Source organism: Lampris incognitus, chromosome 4 (genome assembly GCF_029633865.1).
Source record: "Lampris incognitus isolate fLamInc1 chromosome 4, fLamInc1.hap2, whole genome shotgun sequence".
Taxonomy (NCBI): Eukaryota; Metazoa; Chordata; class Actinopteri; order Lampriformes; family Lampridae; genus Lampris; species Lampris incognitus.
Window position 1 is genome coordinate 61,292,487 of NC_079214.1, and position 13,888 is coordinate 61,306,374.

General features: G+C 47.0%; 1 protein-coding gene across 4 annotated transcripts in view; it reads right to left on the minus strand.

Annotated features, from left to right (window-relative positions):
• Positions 1-1,166: 1,166 nt before the first annotated feature.
• The window catches only part of LOC130111162 (A-kinase anchor protein 13), a 97,595-nt gene continuing 84,873 nt past the window's right edge, over positions 1,167-13,888 (minus strand). For 2 of the 4 annotated variants that reach the window (XM_056278221.1, XM_056278224.1), the window contains 6 exons: positions 12,080-12,124; positions 8,969-9,019; positions 8,483-8,764; positions 6,258-6,437; positions 2,372-2,657; positions 1,167-1,510 (listed from right to left, as the gene is read on the minus strand). In XM_056278221.1, coding sequence (XP_056134196.1) covers positions 1,455-1,510; positions 2,372-2,657; positions 6,258-6,437; positions 8,483-8,764; positions 8,969-9,019; positions 12,080-12,124 — 900 coding nt within the window. In that variant the 3' untranslated portion in view covers positions 1,167-1,454. The remainder of the gene's footprint in view (positions 1,511-2,371; positions 2,658-6,257; positions 6,438-8,482; positions 8,765-8,968; positions 9,020-12,079; positions 12,125-13,888) is intronic. The other 2 variants (XM_056278223.1, XM_056278222.1) reach the window with 2 other exon arrangements.

Sequence of the window (13,888 nt, forward strand, 5' to 3'; positions counted from 1 at the left end):
CGTTATAGAAAACCTCAGCCCGGACTTGAAACGAAAACCCCGACGCGGAGGTCAAACTGAGCAAACAGCGCTTTTTTGGGGGGGGGGGTTGAGCGAAGACGAGCACGCGGAGGCCGGCGGCGGCTCGGTGCCGCCATTTGCTCTGAACTTCAGGGCTGCTCCCTGGAAACCAGGGGGATCTGTACCCGTCCAGCAGGTAGCAGGGCTGGCCGAAGGCATGGGGCCAAGACAGACGTCCCCACAAACAGGGACGCGCCACCGCACACAAATACTGTACACAGCCACCTAGCGGCGGGGGGAAAGGACTGCAGTATCTGTAAATATACAACAACACATTCTCAATCGTCTGCGCTGCGTTTCGCGAGGCCACAGCGCTCTCACGGAGAAGTCGCTCCACAGACCACAGCGACATCCCTAACTGACTGATTACACAAAAGAAATGCCCCCAAATAACAGTACTGAAGTGCTCGCCAACACTGACTAGTTGACACTGAAGTGATCGGATGACCTACGCGTGTACTCGCCGCAGCGCGTTTAAACACGGAGACCGGAAGTCCTCCATTACTGCGACGCCTTTTCCCTCCTTTTCCGTTTCCGCAAAGCAGTCGCCACGTCTCAGAAATAACCGTTTGACGTCTTTTAAGAGCAAAAATGAATGGGGGAGGCCCCTCCTCCCCGCAGGCCGGACGACAGACGAGGAGCCTGCCGAGGGGCAGATAACGTAAGGGCCCGGGCTCGTATCCCTCCGCAGCGCTGAAAAGCGCAAGAGGATCTATCTGAACGGGACTACGAGACGCGGAGGGATCCGCTGCGGTCTCTTCTTCTGTGGTGTCGTCTGCAAAACCGGCGTGGACGAACGAGGACCTTCGATCGGAAACGACGCGACCAACCCTGCGAATAAAGACCCACCCCTGCGACGTGACTGACGGCGTGAAAGCGGAAGTCATTAAACAAAAGGACGGGGGTTGACAGGCGACAGACAGGAGGCCACGGCCCACAAAACGCAGCACGTTTTGGAGACGGACTCACGTCTGCGTTGGGAATATCGAGTCATTAACACAAGGCATCGGTTTCCCGTCAATGCAAACACAACAGAATTGGAAATACGTTGGAGTAATCATTCTACTCCCCCCCCCCTCTATCAGATCTTCCACTTCTACATCTTCCACTCTTCAGTTTGTCAGATGAACCGTCCATGAAGGCTGCAGGACAGCCATGTCTGTTGCTATGAGAACAGCTTCACGTCGCAGTACCCAGATAGACAGCCGCATGTGGAGCTTCCTGTCGGTCCCCTGTTCTCCACAGGTGGCTGAGTGGGGTGTGTGTGTGTGTGTGTGTGTGTGTGTGTGTGTGTGTGTGTGTGAGAGACGTGGGCACTTTGGCAGCTTGGCTGTACATTCAGCTGGTGCTGTGCATTGGGGAGCAGGGCTGGAGGAGACAGGAGGCCTCTCCGCTCAGCAGAAGAAGATCTCCCCGTCTAGAGGAGTCTCGGCAAAGTGCTGCTGGGGCTCTGTGGGGAAGACCAGGTGAGAGGGTGATCAGCGTCGCTTACACAGTTGTCCATGTTCCCTCAAGTCACAACAGTGCAACAAACTATTCCCCTCACTTCCCCCTCCCCCCCTGAACAGGCGCCCCGACCGACCAGAGGAGGCGCTACTGCAGCGACCAGGACACACCCGCATCCGGCTTCCCACTCGCAGACACAGCCAGTTGTGTCTGTAGGGACGCCCGACCAAACCGGGGGTAGCACGGGGATTCGAACCGGCGATCCCCGTGTTGGCAGGTAACGGAATAGACCGCCACGCCACCCGGACGCCCCTATTTCTGTATTTTAATCCTTTAGTCATCCAAGCAATGTACACATAATGTTCTTCACACACACACACACACACACACACACACACACACACACACACACTTTACCTCCACATTGTGTGTTATAGGATTGTATCGCACACCTTGTCATGTACCGCCCCTTACATATATGACCCTGACTATTAGGGTACCTCCAGGCAAATTTGTGATTTGTGATAATTGACTTGACCACCCAGCATTTACTACAACTACTGCATATTTGAGGCCACCACGATGATAAACATCAGTAAATAAGTGTATTTAATAAGGACAATTAAAGATCACGTTGTCTTTCCATCCATCTGCCTGTCTCGTCATCTGATATCTATCTCAATCAGTCACTTCATCCTATCTATCAATCAATCATCCCTCTTCTTCACTCCACCTTCAGCCGCAGCCCTCTCACAATTTCCCCCTAAACCATGTGGGAGGTGTACTGGTTAAAGCGGCCCTCCTTCATTTACAGGTGACGCGTTTGATCACCACAAACGGCCACAAGTGTGTTGTCGGTCTTTACCCGCTGTCTGTGCGCTCCCTCCCTTGCCCTTCTTCTTCTTCTTCTCCTTCTTGTCTTTGTCCTTGTTCTTGGCCAGCTGCAGCAAGCGACCGGGGATTTGGTTGCGACTGTCGCTGGTGGAGGACGAGGAGAAGGGGTTGAGGCTCTTCCCTCGGGGCTTAGACCGGGACACCGAGTCCTTCCCCAGGGAGGACGTGCGCTCCGCTGGGTCTCGCTCCAGAGACGCGGAGCTTCCAGGGAACTGGGAGTCATCTGAAGCACTGGAGAGAGTCCTCTCCATCCTCCTCTGGAGGAGAGGAGGAGGGGTGGGACGATGGGAAAAGAGGAGGAGGAGGTAAGGGAGCAGGATGAGGGGTCAGAGAGACACAGTAGGGTGCAAGTTAATGAGTGGGGGAGTTCTGCAGATGGATTTGCAGTTTGAGATTTACTTTTTTTTTTTAAACTTCTGTTTTTGGGTTTTTTTCCAGATACAATTACATATCTTATGTACACATATCTTATGTACAAATATCTTATGTACACAATATATGTACATATATTATGTACATAATCTTATGTACACATATCTTATGTACACATCTTATGTGCATATCTTATGTACACATCTTATGTACACAATATTATGTACACATATTTTATGTATATATCTTATGTCCACATATCTTATGTACATAATATATGTACATATATTATGTATACATATCTTATGTAAATATATTTTACATATTAGTGCAAGAAAGAAAAACACACACAAAAAGACATCACTGTAGATGACCCTGTGTTATCCAGTCATGGGTTTATCCTACTGAAATAGTTTATATAGGGCGTCCGGGTGGCGTGGCGGTCTATTCTGTTGCCTACCAACACAGGGATCGCCGGTTCGAATCCCCGTGTTACCTCCAGCTTGGTCGGGCATCCCTACAGACACAATTGGCCGTGTCTGTGGGTGGCAAGCTGGATGTGGCACTAGCGCCCCCTCTGGTCAGTCGGGGCACCTGTTCTCAGGGGGGGGGCTTGGGGGAACAGCGTGATCCTCCCATCCACTACGTCCCCCTGGCGAAACTCCTCACTGTCAGGTGAAAAGAAGCAGCTGGCGACTCCACATGTATGGGAGGAGGCATGTGGTAGTCTGCAGCCCTCCCCGGATCGGCAGAGGGGGCGGAGCAGAGACCGGGACGGCTCGGAAACGTGGAGTAATTGGCCGGGTGCAATAGGGGAGAAAGGGGGGGTAGTCTATAAAAGGTTGCCATATCAAATAGAACACAGTCACCTTTCCCCTCAGTGAACTGTCGGTGTTTCATCACATCTCTCAGCAGAGTTAACAGGCCTGGTGGGTTTTTCTGTTTCCAATTTAATAAAATCAGTCTCCGTGCTAAAAATGTCACAAGACATATCATATCAGATTGGTTATTTGACAGCTCCAATATAACTTTCCACTCCAGACACTGCCGGGACCGGTCCGGTTTGAGTTGCTTCTGTAAAACCTCGGGACAGAGTTTGGAATATTTAATCTGGTAATTAACAATGCCCGAGCAATTCCAAAACATGTGTGCCGGTGAAGCCGGTGCTCGCCCGCGTCCATCACAGGAAGATGAATTCACTGTAAGGAACATCTCAGAGAGTCCCGGGTTTGACGGAAGCAGTCTGTGATATAGTTTGGACTGCAACAGCCCCTGTCTGTGTCTGGTACATGCAGAAGAGGAAGGTTTGCTTTTAACCCTATCAAGGTACCACGGATCGAAGAGCAAGATATGGATTACCCCCACCTTTTCTCCCCAATTGTACTTGGCCAATTACCCCACTCTTCCGAGCCGTCCCGGTTGCTGCTCCTCCCCCTCTGCCAATCCAGGGAGGGCTGCAGACTACCACACGCCTCCTCCGATACATGTGGAGTCACCAGTCGCTTCTTTTCACCTGACAGTGAGGAGTTTCACCAGGAAGAAGTAGCGCGTGGGAGGATCACGCTATTCCCCTCAGTCCCCCCCGAACAGGCGCCCTGACCGACCAGAGGAGACGCTAGTGTGGCAACCAGGACACATACCCACATCCGGCTTCCCACCTGCAGACACGGCCAATTGTGTCTGTAGGGATGCCCGACCAAGCTGGAGGTAACACGGGGATTCGACCCGACGATCCCTGTGCTGGCAGGCAATGAATAGACCGCCACAACACCTGGACGCCCCAAGATATGAATTTTAATTGAAAGGAATGGGCCATTTGTATCACCATCTGCTGCTTCCTCTTGGATTTTGGTTCCACACTAAAGAGCCTCACGAAGTCAAAATGGACGGACTGAGAGAACCCTAAAGGCTGCACTGAACACCAGAAAAGGGTTTGGCTGTGGAGATAATGACCTACCTATCAACTCACATTGAAGGGGAGGGAAAAAGGACTGCATCTTCTCTCCAAGCACTACTGATAATCTGAGTACATCTAACATACGCAGTACTACGACACGAGGTGAAGGTCAGATGGATCATAGATCACTCGGTGACATTTTAAAGTTCTGCACAGTTCAATGAGTAGAGAGCATGGTACCGCACACTACCAAGGCTGGTTTGATTCCCATCAGGGCCGCTCATGCATACTGCACAAACACTATGTCCACACCTACATCTCAAACCTGAACCGATTCTGACTTTTTCCTCAAATGAAACACATACAAACAACAAAGCATGGAAAAAACATTCTGTGAATTGTGTTTTTGGTTAGCCATGTGATAGGCCGAGGAGGAGGGGGGACCACTGGGGACGGGTTGGGGACATGCTGAGACAGGGTGCGGTGTCGGAGATGAAACGTGTGAGTTGCTCACGCAGCAGTGCCTCTGCTAAATGAACACGTTCCTGTTCCATCACTGTACATGATGGTTCCAGCATCCCCGTGACCCTGAAAGCAGGATGGGCGGTTTGGATGATGGATGGATGGAGCTCATAAGGCCCAGGACCTTCTCACAGAAAGAAGGTCGAGGCCTGGGAGGGTCCAGCCTTGGGGGTCGTCCCGGGTCGTCCTCTGTGTGGCGTTTGCATGTTCTCCCCGTGTCTGCGTGGGTTTCCACTGGGTGCTCCGGTTTCCTCCCGTGGTCCAGGGACATGTAGGTCAGGTGAATCACCCGTACTAAATTGTCCCTAGGTGTGAGTGTGTCAGCCCTGTGATGGCCTGGCGGCCTGTCCAGGTTGTCTCCCCGCTTGCCGCCCAATGACTGCTGGGATAGGCTCCAGCATCCCCGCGACCCTGAAAGCAGGATGGGCGGTTTGGATGATGGATGGATGTTTGTGGTTAGTTTCAAATGTGTTCATAGTTCAGATTCATGTACGATGTGAGGCCATCTGACTGAGTCTGAACTCCTGTGCATTTGATGTAACTCTCCATGGCACAGGTTGGTGGGATGGGTGGGGTTGTATTGTCTCTATAGCTGGTGATGGTCGAAGGAGATCAGGGGAAACACCTGTGACACCAGTGGGACACTAGTGGGAGTGAGATTATAGGAGAGGACAATTGTGGGGGGAAATGACATCATAATCTAAAGCCACTTATCACCGCTGACCAGCATTTTGGGAAACAAAATCAAATTGTTCAAATTAAATCAAATGTCACAACATCAACTGTTGTCGTTCATGTGTGCGTACAAGTTGTTTCAGGCTGACTGTTCACACTGACATCAGATATGTGTCACTATTAAAACATGAACAAGGAAACCAAAGAAATCCGATTTCGGCGGGGGGGGGGGAACCAGGCTGAGCATTAAGGCCCGCAGCTCTCAGGTTCACGTTATGTTCACTGTTATGTACACATCTATTACATGTTCCCTTTGACTTTACAAAGAGTTTTTAGTAGAAAATATGAGTCATTATTATCTTTTATAGAATCATGGTCTCCCCCTCCTCACCTCAGCCAGGCTGTGTTGCTCCGTCCTTTCCATATCACGCTGCAGCGTCTCTCTGTCTCTCTCCAGTTTCCTCTGAGCATCTCTTAACCGCTCCAGGTCTCTCTGGTACTCCTCCTTCCTACTCTGCAGCTCCTGGCTCTCTTCCTCTAGCTCCTTCCGCTTCCTCTCCGTCTCCTCCTCCTGCATTGTATAATAATGACATAAAACATTTAGCTCTTTCAGAATATTTCCTTCATGAACTTTTGTGGAGCTAAATAGGATGGCACAAATATCAAATTCCATGTAGAATATCATACAACAGTTTTTCTGATCAAGTGATCTGATTGGCTGAGAGCCATGTGTTATTAACTACATCATAGGACTCACATCACTTCACCTGTATTATTCCAATTCTAACAGCTGATTTCACCAACAGCTGATTTCAAAGGTTATCATCATGTGTCCGTGTCAGCAATGGATGTTTTAAAATATCCATCAAATATCCGGACAGTCTGACTCACAGGGAGATGCTACCAGGGAAGTAAGCAGGGTAATTTGTTGCTAATGCTAACGTATGTCCTACAGCACACACCTTCTACTCTGACTGCACAATGAATGGCAGCGTTCTGATACATATATCAGCAAAAATTAATTTTATACCTAAAAAGTAGTAAACTAGCTAGCAGTGTTCACTGATGTTGATATTTATGTTTAAAATGTTCTTTTATTTTACTGATGTTGTTTTTTTTACTTTACAAGTGTTAATAGCAAAACTGGTTTAGATGCTAGCGACATTTGTTTCCAATTTATTGCTCAGAATGTAACATTGTTACTTGGTTGCTTAGCAACAAGACACTTAGGGTGGAACTACATTCTCTGGTGGAAGAAATTTCAAACATTAAAAACATTTTAAACGATGGATCTGGGTTTCTTTACTTTGTAAAACTGTTGTATAAAGCATCAGAACCCTAGAGGATGTTTGTTATCAAGAATAACATCATGACTGTGATTTGGTCACAGCCATGAGCATCAAGTCACTTTTAAGAACAACATTCTTTGTCCCCACAGCTTCCAGTAATGCCAACTCCAGCCCTATTCTCAGCTCCAGCAACACCAGTCCCAGTCCCCGCACCTAGTCCAGTCCAGTTAGGTTAATACTTCTGTCTTTTCTCCTGACCGAGGCATGGCAAGAAAAACTGGCGCTGGTCCCCTGGCAGTGCACGGCAGCTGCCCACTGCTTCCATTGTGTGTGTTGGGATGAGTTAAATGCCGAGGATGAATTCCCCCACAAGGATTAATAAAGTACATCTTATTGTCGTTTCCCTGTTTACCACCAGCTGTTCCATATTCCACTAATCACCTCCCTGCAGTATATCTATCAGCCCTTTCTCCACTACCAGTGCCAGATCACTCTAGTGTGCTAACCAAGTCCGTTCCCACCCGTATAATCTTCTAACCTGTCTGTTCTGCGTTGCCCAGTGAGAGCTTTGATTGTAATTCTGACTCGGATTCCTGCCTGCCCCTTTGTACCATAGCCTTGTTCAGCTATGTATGACCACCTGCCTCTCTGGCTGACCTACGAGTTTGCCTGCCACCAGAATAAAAGTGCTTGGTAATCCAGTACCTGCCTGTGTGTCTGTATTTGAGTCCTGGATTTGACAGTCTCACATTTAATTTCCACTCTGCATTTTCAGAAAGTAGTAAAATAGACCAGAATGGTGTACACATAAATTATACGAAAGAAGTCATTTCTTGTTTTGGAAGGTTGGGTTCTAGCTGTACTATACCCTGTCTGGTTTAATGCAACCATCTCCCCTGTCTGAAGAACCTAGCCCGAACCTGGATGGAACAATGCTGAAGCCAACCAGAGCAAAGTCCATAAGCTCCACCACTGAGGACTGTGACTAATAATCAGTAACTGAACACAATGGTTACTTGGCTTGAAATCAGGGAAAATATATTTGCTTTTGCTCCTAAAAAATACATGATTAGAAGAGGATTAAAGAGGAAGTGCCAAGTGTCTGCTGTTAGTTTTGCTCTTCTCCTCTATTAGTTAAGTAAATATTGGTTTAAGATGTACTCCTTATTCTCAAGCAGAGCTGCTCTTTGGCTAGCTAGCTAGCTAGTAAGTGGACATACAAACTTAACCAAACCATAGAACAGCTAGTCCAAGCCAGAGTGAGGACGAGGTACCAGACACATTTACTATCGCAAATAATGTAAAGCAATGAATAAATTGCGAATACCTGCATATGTAGCAGCACCTCCCTGTCGGTCAGCTGCTGCTCCCTGAGCTCCCACTCCTTCTCCCTGCGCCTCCTTTCATCTGCGTGAGCTGCCTGCTGCCTCTGCAGGCTGGCCAGCTCCTGGCGCTGTTTCTCTAGGCTACGCTGCTTTTCCTGCTCAATCAGCGAGTTGGGACGGGAGGAGAGCCGTGAGGAGGAGGCCGAGGAGCTGATGGAGGAGGAACGCTCGCACAGAGTCTGGCGCTGGTCCTCGATGAAACTGTCCTGCTGGACCACCACCGCCTGAGGCCGGTAGAACCAGAGCACCAGACCACAGAAACGACACCAGTTAGATTAGACTTTGCATAATTTAGGCAGACAGATGGTCTACACAGAGAATGACAGACACAGATGCTAGACTTGTCATTTTATAAACTTTTCCCCTATTACTTGGTAGAAATCTCTTTTCTAGTTTATTATGACTGTCAAAGTGAAGGGCTTTTTAACCTGCAGAGTGCTGAGCAGATCGTGGAGATGGGAGACACGATGGAGGACCTGCTGTAAGACAGAAGAACACGTTAGACACTAGTGGGATGTCTTCAGCCATTGAGTGTGACACTGTCTTTGGGAGAGAGCACATGAAATTGCATATGTAAATCTGGCCATTTAATGTTTCACCAGTTTGTTATTCTTTCACCTTCCTCCATTAAAATACAAAACGTGAGGCGGTAGCAGGCAGTGTTCATCAGTTTTTAAGCTGCAATATGCCACTTTATGTCTTGAGGCAGTGGAGGGATTCTAAGTCCTGCCTTCCTCGCACCCATCTAGGTCAGTTCACTCCTCAGCGAACAGCGGAGAAGCAATCTAGCACGAGGCCGAGGTAAGCCGCAACAGTAACACCCACCACAGAGGTCTAACTGCAAGCTTCAAGAGACAAGCAAATGGTGTTGGAGTCGATGTGCATCCCTTGTGTTGTCCACACATTCTGTATATTGCCCTCGTCTTAAGGGTCATTTATGACCCCCCGCCTTCATTCATGGGAGAGAGATCCCTCCTCTGTTGCTGTCCCTGAGGTTTCTTCATATTTTTTCTCTCTGTTAAAGGGTTATTTTCCGGAGTTGTTCCTTATCCGATGCAAGGGTCTAAGGACAGGATGTTGTTGTGTTGCTGTAAAGCCCCTTGAGGCAAATGTGTAATTTGTTATATTGGGCTATACAAATAAGATTGACTTGACTTCATTAAACCTCTAAATTAAAGCAACTTAATTTAATTGTAAACCCCAAATCTACTCTGCGTGATGAAACAACCTGTCATTCATCACAAACGCTTTGACTATGTGGGTTTCCCCTCTTCACAGTGCAGAAAGACTGCATTTCATCAGTGGACACCACTCGTTTTTATTACAACATACCTGTCATACTTGTTTTCTTTACTAAAGTAGAGGTTTATTATTATTATTATTGCTTAAGGTACTGCATAGGTGTACAAATTAACTTTTTAGCATGAGATAGCACTTGTATAGCCTAAGAAAGTAGCAGAAATGTGCAGAGATTAGTTTTTGTCTCAGGGTCAAACATGACCCCAAGACAATCTTAGTACCCTAGTGGTGTACAGCTTTCATAGAAATATTAACAAAAACAACGTTTCACTTTTTCCAATGTCGGGGTCACTCTAGGAAAAGTCATCACATTTCAGGTTGAAAAAGGGTCATTTAGAGTCTTTTCTCTGCTGTTAAACACTGTTAGGGGTCATTTTTTTTAACCCGTAGACAACAGAAGGGCTATTTATGTGTTATTTTCAAAATAAATACAGTTAGAAACTGAGTGGTTGTGAGTGATTTCTACATAAACTGCTATTGTATACTTTTTTTTTTCTTAAAGGAAACTCATCAATAATGTGAATAACAGACCGGATAATCTTAGTTTGAACAACGAGGGGAAAATAACTACTGACTTGTGTGCAGACATTTTTTGCAGACTGGCTGGCATCCTTTCTGCCCCGTCATTTCTCAGCCCTTTCCACTACTTCATTAGACACCAGCGAGGAAGAGCATTGCCGTACCTTTACGTTCACAGTATTTTTTCTCCTTACCTCGCTGTCCTGTGGTTGCAAACCAAACCCCAGTAACCACAACCCTGCACAATGCTGCTTACACTCCTCCGACACTCAGCAAGGGTGCACACTGAGAAATGTCCTGAACACGCTAAAACATGCTAGGTAAACAGAGACTTGAGCACAATTGTATCTCTGATATGTCATTTAGATGTCTGACATTTGACTATTGCGGCTTTAAATGACTTTTATTCAGTAGGTGTTACTTGGGGGATTGGATGTGTGCTGAATTTACCAGCGAACTGCAACTAGTAAGCAATGTTAAACCAATGTTTTACTGTTTATTTATCAGCGTATTGATGTTATTCTTGTATTATCATTACACAACTCAAACATGGATATGAGGCAGAGGTGTAAGGTCAGAGCAGAGGGCTTTCAGAAGGTAGAACGCCTGCAACAAAACTCTACAGACTGATCTCCTTGACAAGAAGTCCTGGTTTTTAAGGACCATTAGCTCGTGTGCGGTCTCTATCTGAGCACAACCCTGGAGAAACTCATCCTGCCGCTGAAGCAAGACTTCACTGTCAAATCCATTAACTTATCATGTGGACTGCATGTACATGCAGCATAATCAGATGTCTAAAATGTATTTATTTTTTTGGATTTTTACCCCTTTTCTCCCCAATTGTACTTGGCCAATTACCCCACTGTTCCGAGCCATCCCGGTCGCTGCTCCACCCCCTCTCTGCTGATCCGGGGAGGGTTGCAGACTACCACATGCCTCCTCCGATACATGTGGAGTCACCAGCCGCTTTTTTTCACCTGACAGTGAGGAGTTTCACCAAGGGCAGGTAGTGCGTGGGAGGATCACACTATTCCCCCCAAGTTCCCCATCCCCCCCTAACAGGCGCCCTGACCGATCAGAGGAGGCGCTAGTGCAGCGACCAGGACACACACCCACATCCGGCTTCCCACCCGCAGACACGGACAATTGTGTCTGTAGGGACGCCCGACCAAGCCGGAGGTCACATGGGGATTCGAACCGGCGATTCCCGTGTCAGTAGGCAACAGAATAGACCACTACGCTACCCAGACACCCTCATAATCAGGTGTTTATAATGTATTTTGAAGTAGTTAGTTGGATCTTTACTTTGTACTTCATATCTTGAAAATTGTAAAAAAGTGGATTTCTACAACATTATATAAATATTATTTCTGTTACCACGTACCAGAATGATTAAGTACTGCATAACTGTAGAGTACGATTAGTTACACCTTGGCTATACAAAACCTATTAATGGGTGCTGGCCAACAGCATAGTACAAATCCTCTATGCTTCATCTGTATTCCATAGAAGCTTTTGCTTAAATAAACAGTGGCTGGTAGATTTAGAGTCAAAACGGACCCTGTTTTGAGAACTCTCCAAGCTAAGCTGGCAGAGTCCACCTGCTGGGGTGGCGTGCTCAACACTGCGATGTGTATATCGACACTGAACGCTTTTCGTTTCTGGCCAGACGAACTGCACTTGTGATTGGTTGAGTGCTGGCTAGTGACAGGAAGTCTTACCTCACTTTTCCTCTTCATCAGCAACAGCAGGTTAGTGTTTCCTCCCTTGACAGATCAAATACACACAAATCTTAGCATCAAGCCTCTGAACAGAGCCTGTTCGCAAATACAGTACGCATGTGTGACTGTGAATGCGAGCATGGCTGCAAGCAAGTCATACGAATGTGTGTCAGTGCATACGTGCTGCACATGTACTATCTTTAGCGGTATTCTGGTGATGACTCACAGTGAGGTTACACAGCTAAAGCCACCAGCGCAATAAAAAAGACCAACCTGTAATTCCAGAAGGGAGCCTTTACTATCAAACACCATCTCCCCACTACAGTCCTGGTTTATATAGTGTTTTATGGGTTAAGCAAGTTTTTTTTTCCCATATAAAATCTTTGTCTGACCTATTTGTACTAGAATGAAGGAGTAAAGGGCTGCACACTAAACCGCAATTGCTCGCAGTTAGATCTTCCTCAGGCCGAGGAAGATCTAACTGATCAAAACACTGCCAAATAAAATGGCTTCTGGGAGCAATTTAGTGTGCAGTCCTTACTCCTCCATTCTAGTTTTGTTATTTTTGTCTTGCCGTTTAATATTTTCTGGATGTGCACATACTTGGTTCCTCTTCTGAAGTTTTGACCTCTTAGTGCTGGCACTGATGGTAGATGTAAACTGAATCATTCACAGGTTCATTAGTATTGGTTATGTCTGCTACACTGGAACACAACACAGCTGCATTATAATGGGCTACATCTTTTTTGTTTTTTGGATTCCCCCCCTTTTTCTCCCCAATTGTACTTGGCCAATCACCCCACTCTTCTGAGCCATCCCGGTTGCTGCCCCACCCACTCTCTGCCAATCCGGGAAGGGCTGCAGACTACCACATGCCCCCTCTGATACATGTGGAGTCGCTTCTTTTCACCTGACAGTGAGGCGTTTCACCCAGGGGACATAGCGTAGCGCATGGGAGTATCACGCTATTCCCCCCAGTCCCCCCCCTTGAACAGGCGCCCCGACTGACCAGAGGAGGCGCTAGTGCAGCGACCAGGACATATACCCACATCTAGCTTCCCAACCGCAGGGCCAATTGTGTCTGTAGGATGCCCGACCAAGCTGAAGCTAACATGGGGATTCAAACTGGCAATCCCAGTGTTGGTAGGCATTGGAATAGACCGCCACACAACCCGTACGCCCCATAATGGGCTAAATGTTTTAGCCTAATTTTCCATTAAAAGCTATAAAATGTTACAAAAAATGAAAAATCACAATGACTACACCAAACTGTAGCATTGCAGATGGTATTGGTACAGACTAGCTTGGCTGTTACACAAAATCAGAGAGAGAACCATAGATGTAATGGCTCTAAGTTCTAACTTTAATTTCCTTTCCACAGACAGTGCTTTACACTCAACACATCATCTATTTTACTTGCACATAAACTGAGTTTTCAAACCAACAAAGTCGCTTTTCTTTCATTTCTTACTCACATTGCACTGGAGTTGCACATTCCTCCGGCATGACTGACTCACAGCTGCTAGTTTAGCAGGCTTGCTGCAGCAGTGAGATATGGTAATTTCAGAGGTTGCCAACAACCACGAGAGTAAAAACTGGATTGGTTAAGCTTTTTTGGTATCGACATATTGCTGGCATTAGACACAATATGTATTTGTATGATAAATGTCCTCAAGTTCATTAAACTTCCCCTTTCCTACCCCAATATGCTAGGGCCCCGCATCTGTATTGCTGTCATTGGTGGTCTCTAAGTTGAAGAGGGCCATAGTGATTCCCCCTCTTGTCTACGTGCTGAACACCTGAGAACAG